This window comes from Hippocampus guttulatus, chromosome 12 (genome assembly GCF_054856545.1).
Source record: "Hippocampus guttulatus isolate MCC_2025c chromosome 12, RoL_Hgut_1.0, whole genome shotgun sequence".
In the NCBI taxonomy this organism is placed as follows: Eukaryota; Metazoa; Chordata; class Actinopteri; order Syngnathiformes; family Syngnathidae; genus Hippocampus; species Hippocampus guttulatus.
In genome coordinates this window covers 8,597,755-8,613,278 of record NC_141272.1, presented here as the reverse complement: position 1 = coordinate 8,613,278, position 15,524 = coordinate 8,597,755, and the positions used below count along the sequence as shown (strand labels likewise).

General features: G+C 43.0%; 2 protein-coding genes across 4 annotated transcripts in view; one reads left to right on the top strand and one right to left on the bottom strand.

Moving 5' to 3' along the window:
- sptbn4b (spectrin, beta, non-erythrocytic 4b) overlaps positions 1 to 9,612 on the bottom strand; it is a 35,433-nt gene extending 25,821 nt beyond the window's left edge. For 2 of the 3 annotated variants that reach the window (XM_086125042.1, XM_086125044.1), the window contains exons 1-12: positions 9,451 to 9,584; positions 6,590 to 6,749; positions 5,815 to 5,966; positions 5,451 to 5,624; positions 3,496 to 3,587; positions 3,307 to 3,387; positions 2,552 to 2,667; positions 2,358 to 2,470; positions 2,102 to 2,289; positions 1,712 to 1,829; positions 1,486 to 1,644; positions 192 to 494 (exon numbers count right to left, since the gene is read on the bottom strand). In XM_086125042.1, coding sequence (XP_085981168.1) covers positions 192 to 494; positions 1,486 to 1,644; positions 1,712 to 1,829; positions 2,102 to 2,289; positions 2,358 to 2,470; positions 2,552 to 2,667; positions 3,307 to 3,387; positions 3,496 to 3,587; positions 5,451 to 5,624; positions 5,815 to 5,966; positions 6,590 to 6,734 — 1,641 coding nt within the window. In that variant the 5' untranslated portion in view covers positions 6,735 to 6,749; positions 9,451 to 9,584. Of the gene's footprint in view, positions 1 to 191; positions 495 to 1,485; positions 1,645 to 1,711; positions 1,830 to 2,101; positions 2,290 to 2,357; positions 2,471 to 2,551; positions 2,668 to 3,306; positions 3,388 to 3,495; positions 3,588 to 5,450; positions 5,625 to 5,814; positions 5,967 to 6,589; positions 6,750 to 9,450 lie in introns of all 3 variants that reach the window. The other variant, XM_086125043.1, reaches the window with a different exon arrangement.
- Positions 9,613 to 10,241: 629 nt separating this feature from the next.
- blvrb (biliverdin reductase B) lies at positions 10,242 to 12,733 on the top strand. The gene is made up of 5 exons (XM_086126358.1): positions 10,242 to 10,421; positions 11,720 to 11,881; positions 11,973 to 12,062; positions 12,144 to 12,275; positions 12,510 to 12,733. Exons 1-5 carry the CDS (start codon positions 10,337 to 10,339, stop codon positions 12,662 to 12,664), a joined length of 624 nt encoding a protein of 207 aa, XP_085982484.1. The 5' UTR covers positions 10,242 to 10,336; the 3' UTR covers positions 12,665 to 12,733.
- The last annotated feature ends 2,791 nt before the right edge of the window (positions 12,734 to 15,524 follow it).

The following is a 15,524-nucleotide window of genomic DNA, read 5'->3' as shown; positions in this document are numbered from 1 at the left end:
TTTTAAAGGTCAAATTAAAAAAGTTAGGATTAGTTATTAAGTTAAGAAAAGTGTTTAGGTTTTATATTATTCATATTTCATTTTTTTTAACCTCCTCTGCAAATGACCGATGGACCATGTGTCCATTTTAAAAGTCAGACATGGCCCCGATGCACAAATGTTTGGCCAGTCCCATTCTAAAACTCGGCTACCTGTGTGTCCTCCATCCAGTCGATCATGTAGACCATGTCCTGGAAGGTCTTCTGCAGGGCCAGGTTCTTCTCCAGCCGGGTTCGCCTGCCCGCCAGCAGCTCCTTCAGCAGACTCCACTGTCCCAGGATGTTCTCTTTGCGGGCCAAGATGCGGCGGATGTCGTAGTAGCTCTCCACCTCCATCTCGGTGGCCAGCTCCACCACCACGCCAATTCGCTCCTCATACGAGGCAATATCCGCCTCGATGGCCTCGTGCTTCTTCATGGCCGCCTCAACCGCAGGGAGATCATAGCCAAAGTTGTCCTAGAGGGGACGGAGAAGAACTTGAGGATAATTGTGGACCTGTTGAACTTCTACCCCAAAACCCACCTCCTTCCAGGACATAGGCAAGTTTCCAATCTTAGGACTGAGTTTGTTTTAGATTGTTAGAGTTGGAATTGACTATTAAAGGTAAAGCCACCCACAGTGATGTCACAGCTTCGCCGTCCACATTTCTAGGAGTGGACTTCACAATAGTACCACATGTATACTTTTCAGATGTTGGGAACGTGTCATTCGAGGTGTTTCAGTTATCCAGTGATCTATATAGTTGGAAATAATCCCTAAAATGTAAGGAAGTCCTACATAGCTAAATGCAACATCAACATTTCATATTTTTAGGGGTGAGCTTTCCAGTGGTGCCACTTGTTTCCTTGTACAGGTATATTGTCATTTAGTCTGTCTTGGATATTCCCAAATTGTCCCGGTTGGTAAAAACTTTTTTAACAGAAAATCATGCAGGACTGAATCTGACTTCTACATTCACCTGGATCCTTCTCGGATATCGGGAAATATCCAGCCTGTGATTTCGGGTGTTTCGGACATTCACGGATCATTACAGATAGAAATGACTGCTGAACTGAAAGTCATCCAGTGCTACCTTGACATTTTTATGAGTGAGCTTTCTTATATGACAAAGGGAAATGTCCCAACAAAGATTTTCAGCTGCTTCAGCTATTCATGGATGATTACAGTTGGGAATAACTTTTTAATGGAAAGTCATACAGGGATGAATCTTCTTTTAACTTCTAGACAAGGGGTCGGCAACCCGCAAGCGTCTCTTTCATCCTTATGTTGCAGCTCTGTATGGCTTGGGAAAGTGTCTGATGTAAGTGTTTGTTATTTTAACTCTGCGTTTTTTTTTGTGGTTTTTTTGTAAGAAAATGTTTACATGTAATACATAAAATGTAATTTTTTGAAACATGGATTTAACATCAAGAAGCCTCGGGTGCGTGGGTGTTGTTTTTCACAGTACCTGCGACACGAGTCTCTGGTTCTCGTTGAGCCACGCTTGTCTCATGGTGGTCTTGTGGTCAAAACGCTGAGCCAGCAGCTCCAGCTTCTCCTGGCGAATCAGCTCCTTACGCAGGGCCACACCCCTCTCGTGCTCCGCCTTCTCTAGCCGTTCCCACGCCTGGAAAGAAGCTACGTAAGGCTAACCGATAAATAAACTTCAAAAGGGTAATATCTTGTAAGACCACCTTGTTGATGTCGGAGATGAGCTTTCCCTCATGAGGCATGTAGGCTTTCTGGTTGTTAGCTCTTAGTTTGCTTTGAATGGTGAAGAGAAGTACCTCGAGGTTCCCCTTTTCCTGGAACCTGCAGTTAAGAAAAGTCATCTTGACATGGGACATCATTTTTGATGCTGTGAGGGAGGTTTTCGGATAACCACCACAGGTGTTTATTCCTGTTTAAAAATCATAAACTGAAGCTATATAGCTGATCCGCCATTGTCTTTACATGGCATTGGAGATTCAAATCAGACACGGGGAGAACATGCAAACTCCACGCAGAGCTGTTAAAATGTCATTTTTAATTAATATGCCCCCTTTAAAGAAGCAAACTGTGGAAGTGGAAACCATTCAACTCACTTGATTGGCTTCTCGACGGTGCAGTAGGTGGTGAAGGCCTGCAGCTGCTGCTGAACGCCGGTCAGCGAGTTGGCAAACTTCTGGTTGCCAATGACAGCAATGGTCTTCTCAATCCAGTCCAGCAGGTCTGACGCCAGTGCCTCATACCGGCCCACCAGCTTCTCGGCCTCGATGCAGTTGTCCAGGACCTGATGCGCATTATAACCGGTTGAATCAAAACACGTTTGGAGAAGGGAGGGAATAAACCGCTTGTTACCTTGCCGACTCTCTTGCCCTCCACTATAAGAGCTTTCATCTTGGAGAAGTAGTGGTAGTAGGAGACCACGTAGGTGATGATGGACTTTTCATCGGGGTTCTCCGTGTTCACATCTGCACATGAAGCAATGTGAATTCTTTATAGAACTCTTTTAAGTGAATGAATGACGAGGGAGGGAGGGAGGTCCAGTTCACCCTCAGGGTCCAGCAGCTTGGTGAGCCCCAGGTTCTGCTCAGCGACGTTGAAGGCCTGCTGCAAGTTGTGAGTAGCGTTGGATCTGGTCAACTTGTGGAACGCAATCAGATCCGGCCTGCAGTAAGAAAGCAGGACAATCTTCAGACACACCTCAATTTTAAAAGACGGTTAAACCTGCATCCCTAACTGGATGTAATATATTCCCACTCAATCCAAGATGGGGAGCGGTGGGAGGCATCTATTAGGTCAAGTGAAAGAGGAGTTGAAAACAAAAATAAAAAGGACTATTATGGAGAATGGACAGCACGGTGTTCAACTGGTTAGCAAGTCTGCCTCACAGTGCAGAGGTCGGGGGCTAGATTCTGGGCTGCAGCCTTCCTGCGTGGAGTTTGCATTTTCCCCCCGTGCCTGGGTGGGTTTTCTCTGGGTATTCTGGTTTCCTTTCATATTCCAAAAACATGCACGGTTGGTTAATTGAACACTCTAAATTGTTCCGAGGTGTGATTGTGAATGGTTGTTTGCCTATGTTTGCGCTGCAAGTGGCTGGCACCAGTTCAATAAAAATAATACAATAAAAAGACGGCATCTCGGCATAATGGCACCCTGAGAACTGACCTTACTTCTCAACACAAGAAGGCAAAATATTTGATTTTTGGTCGATCTGTCAATATTGTACACCCATAGCTCATGTATAGTACAAGAGGGGACACATAGTAAAGTGCAAAAATAAAACCACAGAAAAAGTCATGTCAACCTGTGCCTGTGTATGAGTGCATTGAAGGCCAGGCCATCCCTCCAGCAGCTGGTGAAGTTCTGGATGTTCACTTCAGGGTACCTACAAAGAAAAAAAAAAGAATAAATAAATAAAAATCTGTGTGTGTATATAAATAAATAAATAAAAACATTTGAATTGTGTTTCCTCTGATGTGGACTTCCCCCTCACCCGGCAGTCTTCATCTGACACCAGAGCAGCAGAGCGTCCTTGGCCGAGCGTGTCTCTCTGTTGTCAGCTGTGGCAATTTTGATCACTTGGATCTGTACAAACACAACAATGATGATGATTTACAACCCTCCCTATAGGACACGGAGGACGGATAACTTTGAGAGACTCCTGGAAAGATTGTGTTAAGAAAAAATTGTGTGTGTGCTGGTTGCTTCATTTCCCACTTGATGGGTTGGCAGGTACTTGATATGCTTGCAAGTGGACTTCTATTCACTGTATTCGGTTATAAATACATTTCCCAGTTACTACCTCCACCTCCACCTCCTCTTCTCCTTAATCTTCCTTGTCTTCTTCATCAGAGTACTGCCACACCTCTCTGATTTCAGCACAAAAGAAAGGCGGAAACAAGAAGTGCGAGAAGGAATCGTTCCTTATAAAGAAAGCCACAAATGTCCTCTACCTAGTTAACTTTCTTTATGAAAAAACTACGATACATGTGTGTGTGCGTGTGTGTGTGTGTTTATGACTCCTTCCATTGTGTGAGGCCTGGAATGACCCCTGCAGCTATGATTGACATTCATAAAATACCAAGCAGGTGATTGGGTGGCTGCAAGGCCAGCTCATTTCATTCATTTTGGGTGGGGCAGTTTTGAGCCCCTGATTGCATCTCAGCCTGGGGGCACCACATGGCCAGTCACCATTAATGCATTGTGGGTGTGGGGGTTGTGTATGTCTGCATCTGTGTTTTTCATGGGGGAGGTTACCACTAAAGTCTCCACAGTAGCGGTGGTCATAGATCAAAGCTCAACATAAAAATCAAAGAAAAAAAAAACAATGTCAGTTTACTTAACTGCAGATGGAGGCTCTCTAAAGCTGCAGTATTCTCTCTAACAACACTAACAGCGAGTCTGCTCTTACATTCAAGAGTTATAGCGACCATGCACATCAAAATCTTATTAGGCTTCACAATGTGGTGAGAGGGCGGTATGGTGGTTGACCGGGTTAGCACGTCGGCCTCACAGTGCACATGCCTCACAGAGTTCTGGCCTTCCTGTGTAGAGTTTTCATGTTCTCCCTGTGCCTGTGTGGGTTGATCGAATACTCTAAATTGTCCCTAGATGTGATTGTCAGTGCGAATGGTTGTTTGTCTCTGTGTGCCCTGGAATTGGCTGTCAACCAATTCAGGGTGTCCCCCGCCTACTGCCCAAAGACAGCTGGGATAGGCTTCAGAACACCCGCGACGCTCATGAGGATAAGCGGATAAGAAAATGGAGGGATGAAATACATTTTGTCAAAACTTGCCGTAGGTCATTATTTTAAGAGACTGACGATATGACGATATGATATTCAAAGTAGGATTAGAGCATACAAATTCATATGAAATCATTGTACTTTTCCTTTTGCATGTGCCATTATCACAATGACAATATTTTTTTCAGCCCGAATGTAAATTCTGCCTCCTAATAGTAGCTTTCTTTGAAGTCCTTCTGAAATATGACAATGTTCTAATGTTTCTCTCTTCTTTAGAAAACCCATTTATTAACTTTTCAGTGTAATAATGTAATGTAAATAATAAAACAGTAGTCTCACAAGGATAATAATTTAACAAAGAAAAAAAAGGTCACTTCTGTTACACTGAGGTAATTTTTGTTCTTCTACTTCTCCTTTTCATTATTTTTGCTGCTGTAAATTGGGAATTTCTCCATTGTGAGACTAATAAAGGTTTTCTTATCTTATGTTATCTTACACAAGGTCTTAGCATGTTAGCATTTAAAACCCATTAGGCTTTTAAAACAATGGCCAATTACACGGTAGGATGTATCATGCCGATAAATCTACCGAAGTGCTTTACCTACCATATTCAAGTTTCTAACTCATTAGCATTTCTAACTTACTGTGACCATGCTAGCATAGTCAGCATCGGGCCTGCAGCACATTGAGTTTTTGCTTGGTACCTGGAAGCGGAGGATGATGGTCCAGATGAGGCCCAGTGTGAGGCGGTGGTTGCCGTCCACAATGTCATGTGAGCCCACATTCTCCAGGTGGACCCTCTGCTCCTTAAGGAACTGGAGGGCTTTGTCCACGTTCTCCAAAGAGTGGATGCGCATGCGGCCTCGTGTCGGCCTCGGCTGTAGGGGCCAACAAAAAAATAAATAGCTGGCACGATGGTTGACTGGTTAGAACATTTTGACACATTGTCATTTTTGGGAAAGGTCACATTGCTAATTTTATGATCACTCATTCGGCTTTTCTTTCTTATTTGGCTATCTTGTCATGTGTTGGCAACCATGTTAGCATAACAAATCCCCGGGCTCTCACCAGCAGCTCCCCGCTGAGAACCTCGAGCAGCCGCGTGAGCATGTAGCCATCGCGCAGGTCATTGTAGAGGTCTGAGATGCGGCAGGACACTCGGGCCAGGTGGGAGTTAACCCATTTTGTGAACGTCTTCTTCTGGACGGCATCTCGCTCCTCTGTGGGGATTTAGACAAAACGTATTGGGACAAGAAGGAGGACTCAGTGTAGGCAAGAGTACAATGTTACATTGGGCTGGGAAATGGATCAATTTAAATGATTAATTAAAATGATCTTAAAAGACTTTTTGAATTCCTATCCAGAAAACTTAAGTGATTTTAAAAAAATTGTTTTTTAAAATTGCATTACTTTTAATAATGGTTTTGTATGTTCTCTTTTAAAATTACTTTAATTTTGTGGCCTTTCAAAAATTATTCTTAGATATTTTTTGTTGATTTTTTTCTTAATTATTTAATTCAGTGTTTCCCCACTGATGTGCACGGCTTTCACTCTCAACATGGTTGTGAGGTGCTAGTTCATAAAAGTTGAGTCAGTGGCATTTTTCCAAAGAGGAACCATTTCATTTATTTGTAAAGAAAAAAATATATATATATTTCATACTGTATATTTATTTTAAAGTTAGTACAAGTTGATGCCATTAAAAAAAAACACTTTCAATGCAGTTTTGGGATCAGGAGAAATTAAGCAAACCTCGTTTTGACTCATGTCATTGTCATTAGCTTTTTGAATTGTTTTATTTTAAGGCGATATCACCCAGCCCTGGTTGAATAATTCCCATTACCGGCCAGGGCTTTGATGCGGGAGCACTCAAACAACTTGGCGCTGGTGCACTCTGTTTCCCAAAATGCCGAACTGATGGGCCGGTTGTTGTTGTTGAGCTGGCGCTGGGCATCGGCGTTGTCCAGGTCCGGCGAAGCATTCGCCATGACGCCACCAACACCCTACCACACACACACACACACACACACACGAACACACAAAATTTTTACTGTAATACACACATTGCATAACATGCTCACTATTGGATGTGTTTATAACATTTAAGAACAAAGACCTCAACAGAAGCCAAATTGTAAATAACAGTAAAAATAAATATTTTAAAAAAATCTAATTTTAAACTAAAATTGGAAATGGCCCAAATCTCCCCAAATGGTTCCTTCAAAACAAAATGGCGGACTAAATTAAAATACACATAAATAACAAGAAAGACAAAACTGAACTAAATCCAATTACATAAGCTAAATTAAAATAAAATCGCATGCAAAAAAATGCAAAAATGCAGAGAAATACAAAAATATATTCATAATAAATAAGAGGAAATGTTCATCTTTAAGGACTTGGGTTTTGGTGCCGGAGGGTTAATTTTCAAATTCCACTGGGGACAAATGTAAAAATGGCAACTAATTGTTGAAAAGATGCTAGCCTGCTTCCTGGGTACATTCGAGTTGCCCTCGAGCAAGGCACCTTCCTAATCCCCCAGCTCAAGTGAAGCAACACTGCTTGCACATCTGTTTCCCCCTGCCATCTCTCCCTGCATGCATGCATTTTATCTTGTTCAGTGTGTAGTGTGCAACACAAATATACAGCAATACTGTATTGAGCAGACAAAAATAAACTTGGACAATGAGACACATATGCCGCCTTACCACACACAAAAAGTATTCATGTAAGAAAGAGTGAGACAGATGCCAGTGTTAATCAAGTCACATTGTTCCTTGCAGGCGTGTTCCCCCTTTTTGATCTGAGTCCTCATCAAAGCTGTCACCCTCTCGTCAAAAGTGTCAAAAGGCAAAATCCAATTGATGCGCACACCTGAACAACAGCTGGCCCCGGAGAGCCTGCTCAGCTCCCAGCACGTCGAATTAGAACATGTATATTTATATGTAGCCACTAGCCGTTAGCTTCAACCAGTGAGACAGACAAGCTCAATTGCAATTGGTTCATGGTAACTCATAAAGTACTCATAAACAAATGACTTGTTAATTTATACTTCATAAAGATTGTTATGAACAGTTCAAGTGTGCCATGACGTCCTGTTTGCTAAGAAGGCACCAAGTGCGCTAGCACAAGCTAACGATAGGAACCTAGTCCCTCTTTGTAGTGCTATTTTGTGACTCTGAGGCTCAAGATTGACTCATAACTTACCCCACAATACATGAATTAAATTTAGAGCTCATATAAAGACATAAAACCAATTTGGGTTGGATGAGAATATTTACATATCATGGACTCCTGGATACACACAGAAGCGGAAAATAAAAATTGGCCTGAACACAAGGTGTGAATGACAATATTTACGTCTCATGTTCACTAAGAAGTAGAAAGTATAATTTAACCCTGAACCTCATACATGTCAGGAAGATATTTTAACCACTAGGGCACGATGCTAATCAAGTCACAGTGTTATTGAGAAATTTTTGCACTCAAGTCCATCCATATTTGTGCTGTATATCATGTAATATAACGACTTCGTCCAACATGGTGGATTAGTGGTTAGCATGTCTCCCTTGGAGTTCTGAAGTTTGTGACTTTATTGTAGGCTCATGCCTTCCTGCGTTGAATTTTTCTTTTCCTAATACAGTACTCCTTTGTAATGTCATCCATCCATCCATCCATCTATCCATCGTTTGAACCATTTTATGGTCATGAGGGTCACGGATGTACTGGAGGCAAACTATACCCTGAACTGCTTGCCAGCCAATCGCACGACACACATAGACAAACACTTCACACTTACAATCTCACCTACTGTAAAGTAGATTTAGAGTGATCAATTAACCAACTATGGATGTTTTTTTTGGAATGTAGAAGGAAACTGGAGTGCCCGAAGAAAACCCACGCATGCAAGGGGAGATCATGAAAACTCCACACGGGAAGGCTGGGGCCTGGATTCGAACTCATGACCTTTGCACCGTGAGGCAGACGTGCCAACCAGTGCCGCCTTTTGTAATGTCAGCTGACTTTGGGTGTGAAGTGGGGTACACTGGACTGTATCAGAGCCAAACAGAGGGCACACACTGATGAACAAAAGACTAGCATTCACACCGTTGAGCAATTTTTAATCTTCAACCAATCTAAACTGACTTTTTCAGAAGAGTAGCGAGCTATAGCATGAACTGGTCGCCAGTCAATCACAGGTCAAGAATAGAAACAACAATACTCATGTACGGACAATTTAGAATCTTCAGTGAGGCTAACATGGATATTTTTGGAATGAGGGAGTTAAACCCCACTCAAGCTCAAGTAGACCATGCAATCTCCACCAAACTCAAACCAGAACCCCAGAGCTGTAAAGCAAACGTGCTGACCACATCACAATGCTGCCCATCACAACGTCACTAAAAGTAGAAAGTAAGAAAGAGCAGTGCAGCTAGTGTGTGCTGTTGCAGCTATATCAGGCCTGCTGCTACTATGTGACCAAGGATGCTCTCACTTTCATGCGCCCTCTGACGTGCACCGTCAACAGTCGTCACGCGTGCCCCATCCATCACATGTGCACCGTGCACGAACGGACCACTGCGGTATGGTACCCCTGCAGCCTGACGCATGTCCGGATGCCGACTCTCCTACCCACCGGTCCGAGTGTAACCTCATCCCCTCAGTTTAGCCCCATTTCTCTCCTTCTCCTTCACTGGCTTTTACCTTCCACGCGAATGCCGAGGACGGACCTTTGTGTCTCCCGGCGATCGAGTGCTCGTCCCCGGCTTGCTTAGCACCGGCAAGTGCAAGCCGAGCCGAGCCGAGGATGCCGCCGATTAAGTGCCGGGCCGGGAAGTGCTGGCCTGGCTGCGGCTGCTGAGGAGGATGATGATGACATCCATAGGACGGACCCGCTCCTCTCCCCCCCACCAGCGTTACCACCTGACAAAACCTCCTCCTCCTCCTCCTCCTCCTCGGCTTTCTCCTCAACGTCGAGATGCGGAAAATAGCAGCAGCAGCGGTGACAGGAGGGGCCGAGAGAGAGACAGAGAGAGATAGAGAGAGCGAGAGAGAGAGAGAAAGAGAGAGACAGACAGATCATAAAATGTGCACTAGACGGCGCTATCTGACAACCGCATTTCAATCAAGAGTACTTTACAGCAATAGAAAGTATAAAAATATAATCACGAATAACAATACATAATATTTAGGAATATTTATAAATGAAGTGTTGGGTTTAGGAATTTTTTTTTTCCTAGAACGTCATAGCTATAAATTACAACGGATGGTAAAATCCGTATTACGCAGGCGTTTATCGGTCGAACCTAAAAACAAAAAAATGAAAATACATCAAAAACCTGATGTGCAATAAAAAAAGTAAATACATTTTAATGCGTTTGGGCACACGAAGGCATCGCTGATTAAAATTTGCTCTTAAAGTGTGTTTCAACAAGCGAGGGTAGGGATCCTGCATCTTTAAATGCATTTAAGGGGAGGAGCTCAATGATAGGCGGAAGCTTACCATAGCCTGACCGACTTATGACTGTGTGTTTATTGTAACTTTTTTTTAATTTACCTTCTGACTCTCGAGACGCTCGTACCGTTGACAATGTCGGACTCCGTTAAGAACGTGCTCATTTTTGGGGCGACGGGAATGACCGGCTTGGCCACCCTGCCTCTCGTCGCGGCTGCAGGTGAGAGACGACGGATGACATCACGCTTTGACGTACCTCTCGTTATTTAAAAAAAAAAAAAAAAAAAACTGACAAAAAAACCGTTAAAAATTATAATTATCCTAAAAAAGGGGTCTAGATTGAGAGGTTGGAATGGAACTTAATGTATTGTGTTGTTGTGAATATGACGTATTTGTTAAAGATGGGTGACATAGTGATTTTAATATATCGTATAAAGTAATTCACATAGGTCTGTGATTCATTTGTTTATAGAAAATACCAGTAGCACTACGACTACATATGGTGTATTTGCATTCGATTTTGATCTTTAACAAATGCATCTACTGAGATAAAAGTCAGAATTCTCACTTTCAAGTCAGAATTCTGAGATTAAAGTCAGAATTCTCACTTTAAAGTCAGAATTCTGAGATAAAAGTGAGAATCTTGCCAACCTTTTTTTTTCTTCATTGGCCCTAATCCTCTTCCGTATGTATCCGATGGGATTTTTTTCAATACTATAATCATTTGATTAAAAAAAGGAAATTATTTCCATTATTTTGTCTTGGACAAAAAAAAAGAAAAGAAACTTGTTACCGTTAATTTGACATGTAGACCAATCAGCTTTCAGTTACATTAATAAGAACAATCAGTTGCTTAAATGGTTAATTAATGTGACTAAGCCATTATGGTCCTAGTGCAAAAACTGTTGAGTCATGTTAGATTGGCACGGTGATGATGGATGCTTGTTATCTAGTTTGTGCAGGAAGGGCGATGTCACTCCGACTGTTAGGTCCAATTTGGGGGGGGGGGGGGGGTGCAAGCGTGTGCTCTCGCATTTGCGCGCGCGCGTGTGTATGTGTGTGTGTTCACGTGTGATAGACAAGGAGACGTCAGGTACAACTGCTGATTGTCATATCATCATCAGACTAGATTCTTTTCCCAAGAGAAATATTTAGTCCCAAGAGGTTTTACTCCCCTTTTTAGTCCTATTCATTATTTATTTCTTTTTTAAAGTGAGTTTTAATTAGTCTTTTGAGGAATTTTGTTAGTTTTTGTTCTTATTTTTTGAAAACGCGTGATTTTACTGAAAATTGAGTATTCGAGTGCAAAAAAAGGTCACTAAGTATTGTGAAATAAAGAACACACACACACACACAAAAGCCCAAAAAAAAAAAGCCAATTCTGAATTGGCTTTTGTGGCATTGCGCGTTCCACTCTCTTGAGGTATGCCAGGCACTGCCTTTTTATGACAGTGCAGCCAATCACACGAGGGCACATTACCGTGGCGCTCCTTGGCTCACCTGCTCCCTATCTTGCAGACTACAACGTGACGGTGCTAGTGCGAGACCCTGCCAGGCTGCCAGCAGACCACAAGGCCTCCAGAGTGGTGGTGGGTGACGTGCTGAACAAAGACGATGTGAAGAAGGCCATGGAGGGCCAGGACGCAGTCATCATCATCCTGGGAACGAGGAACGATCTCAGTGAGAACAAAACACACAAATACACAAGACAGTCAACACACGCTGTCCAACTGCTAAACACATGAATGTGTTTGTATTGTGCTTCTGTCAGGCCCGACCACCACCATGTCTGAAGGCACCAAAAACATTGTGGAGGCAATGAAGGCTCGTGGCATCCGCAAAGTGGTGGGCTGCATGTCAGGTACAACACGTTTACATCCGATGTGTGTACGTTTCCGAATGTTTCCAAATGATCTGTGTTCTTTCTCCTCCCGTGGGTCAGCCTTCCTGCTCTGGGACCGCTCCAAAGTGCCGCCGCGCCTGCTGGCCGTCACCGAGGACCACGACAGGATGTACGACGTCCTCAAGTCATCTGGCTTGGACTACGTGGCCGTCATGCCCCCTCACATTGGCAGTGAGTGTTGACAAAAGAATAACAATTACTGTAAAATCTTTTGAATAAAACTTTTTTAAACAAAAAAAAAAGATCTAAAATCCAGGGGAGTATTAATGAACCGTTTTTGAGATAACATACGGATTAAACTACACACACACACACATATATATATATATATAGAGAGAGAGAGAGATAGATATGTAAAACATGGCCTTTTCTGCCCCTTTCATTTTCATTTCTATTATGACACAGATGATCTTCCTCTGACGGAGCGCTACGTGGCGACAGAGAACACGCTGAGGGGCCGAGCCATCTCCAAACATGACCTGGGACACTTCATGGTTAAGTGTCTGTCCACCAACGAGTGGGATGGCAAGACGGTGGGCGTGTGGGGGGACTACAAATAGTTCAAATCAAACCACCAATGTTGATCAATGTTCGGTTTTGTGCTTTTCAAATAAATCAAGTTGAAAATTTCTCTGCGAGACATTTTCATCCTTAAACTAAATTATGCTCACTAATATTCAAAGGCAACGTACCGGTACCTTTTATTCAAAATTTAAAAGTGTCGTCAGGTGTGTTCACAACATGCCTGTGGGATGTTTTATCCAACTTCTTATGGTGAAATCAGCGTCTTTAACCATTCACCAAGCCACTGAAACACACTTGTCAGTAAATGCACCGCTGTGGCGGATGGCAGAGCCAACCAGAAATCACCTCCACTCCAACATCGACAGCATCGCCAAACATTATTATCAGAGGCAAATGCTAATCTGAGCAAACATTGCCACTCTCCTTACCCAAAGGCTTTGGCATGATTATCCATCCATCCATCCATTTTCCGAACCGCTTGATCCTCACTAGGGTCGCGGGGGGTGCTGGAGCCTATCCCAGCCGTCTTCGGGCAGTAGGCGGGGGACACCCTGAATCAGTTGCCAGCCAATCGCAGGGCACACACAGAGGCGAACAACCATCCACGCCCACACTCACACCGAGGGACAATTTAGAGCACCCAATCAGCCTGCCATACATGTTTTTGGAATGTGGGAGGAAACCGGAGCACCCGGAGAAAACCCACACAGGCCCGGGGAGAACATACAAACTCCACACAGGGAGGCTGGAGCTGGAATCGAACCCGGTACCTCTGCACTGTGAAGGCGACGTGCTAACCACTGGACTACCGGGCCGCCCTGGCATGATTACATCAAGATGATACTTTCGCTTTGGAGTTTCGACCAGCCTTGCTGATCATATCATTGACTGATATGATCAGCAATAGACCAGTTTTTCACCACAAATTAGGCATGCTGGTAAATGCAAACGAATCTGCCCAGCCATCATTAAATGTTCTATTTTTTCAGTTTTTTTTCTTTTCTTAGATTTCACCATTTTTGGACTAGCTACTGTTGAAAGTCTCGATGAATGTATCCGGCGTTTTACGGGGCTGTCGGAGAGTGTGACGCATATTTTGAGTGATGAAAATAATACAATATATAAATAGTTTTATGGTAATATTTTGAGATCACAATAATCTTACAATTTACAAGTACAATTAAACAAAACGAACCAACACAAATAAAATACTTTTTCCATATATTTTGCTGTTTTGGTGTCGCTGAGCTGCTGACCTGTCAAATCTGCCCGGTGACACGCAGGGGCGGTTCTGGATCAATTTCACTGAGGGGGCCGGGCTGGGGCCAGGGGTTTTGATGGGGGGGCACATTCAACCCAGGGCTAAAAAGACAAATTCGAAATCTTATTTGACTTTGATGAAATTGTAGTCATAACATTCCAGTGATGAGAAAAAAACAGTATTAGGAGGGCTAAAATGTCTGCAAGCGTAACAATATGCCGTGTCCATCTGTTGAGAATATTCAAGCCAGGGGATGATATGGTACCAGCCTGCCGGGGACAAAAATTGCAAATACACTGAAGCTAGATGTTTTACATGCATATAATCATTCAATTTTTAAAAGGCAATGTCTTATATATTGATCCTGTTAAATAAAAATTAAAATAAAAAGGGACACTAAAAAAGTTACACACACACACACAAACACGCAAATAGCACTCGTGTGGTAATTTCCTTCTCTGCGGACTGCTTCTCATTTTCCCGCTCATTTTTAAGTGGCGCAGCGCACTAAAGGGTCCGACTAGAATGTTAAATCACGCACTTTAGTTCCACCTATCGCGTCGGCGACGCGGCACGACTGCGTAATCTGCGCTCGGAGGGGGGCCCAGAATCGGTGCTACAGGGGCACTGGCCCCCGTTGCCCCCCCCCCCCCCCCCCCAGAACCGCCACTGGTGACACGTCAAATGCTCCAAACGTCTCTGAAGAAGGCAAATGCCAGAGTGTAACTAAACAGTGTTTCCTTAACAGGTTACTGTATGAACAGCACAACACGAGGTCGTTCAACTCACTTGCGTCCTCAGGACAGAACTCCTCTCCTTCCTTTTTCATCTCAACAATACAGTATTTTTATAGCCACACTGCCACCTAGTGTACAGTTAGAGAACATATCAGAAGTGATACACGTTTTCAAGACAAATAACATTCACTTCCACCAGACACTGATGACTTATTTTTCCAAGCCACGCATAGCCGCAACATAAGGATGAAAGAGCCGCGGGTTGCCGAACCCTGATTTAAAGGAAAAATAACCTCATTCTTTAAAATTGTCTGAAGGAGGGGTTTTGTAATAGATACAGTTGTGATCCAAAGTTTACGTGCGAATATTTAACGTCAACCCTCAGTTTGTGCTATATGTCTGTCATTTCTATTATTTTATTGATGGGTGTCTTTTATAGTTTCATAAAATCAAAATTGTTGCATCTGGATCATAGAACATATGATAATAAAGATGTATTCTTTGTTATCCCCTCTAAACAAAGTTGGGATGTGCGATTCAAATAAGTCGTGAAAGTCTATGTTCACACGGACATGCATTTACTGTGAAATGGCTCATTAAATGAAATATGATGAAATGAATGAAAATCGATTCACCGACACTTGGATAATTGGAGCAAATAGTGAGATGAATCGTCATTTGGGATAACTTGACGTCATTTCAGCAGATTGCGAGAATATTTTAAACAGTTTGATACTATCACTTCATGTTAGACTAGTGACCGGAAGTTAGCACGCCTCCTGGACCCGAAATACTAAAATCATGCGTGCAAATAGCCAATTGCTATGAGTCAGTTTTCAAGCAGTCGTTTGCTCCCCCCTTGTGGCCAGAATGACATGACTTCATATCACTTCTTAT

Excerpts from the sequence above, each read along its gene's own strand:
- blvrb (XM_086126358.1), top strand. The coding sequence starts at position 10,337 with ATGTCGGACTCCGTTAAGAACGTGCTCATTTTTGGGGCGACGGGAATG. Across the intron at positions 12,063-12,143 it reads AGTGGTGGGCTGCATGTCAG|CCTTCCTGCTCTGGGACCGC; the intron begins GTACAACACGTT and ends CCCGTGGGTCAG. Across the intron at positions 12,276-12,509 it reads CATGCCCCCTCACATTGGCA|ATGATCTTCCTCTGACGGAG; the intron begins GTGAGTGTTGAC and ends ATTATGACACAG.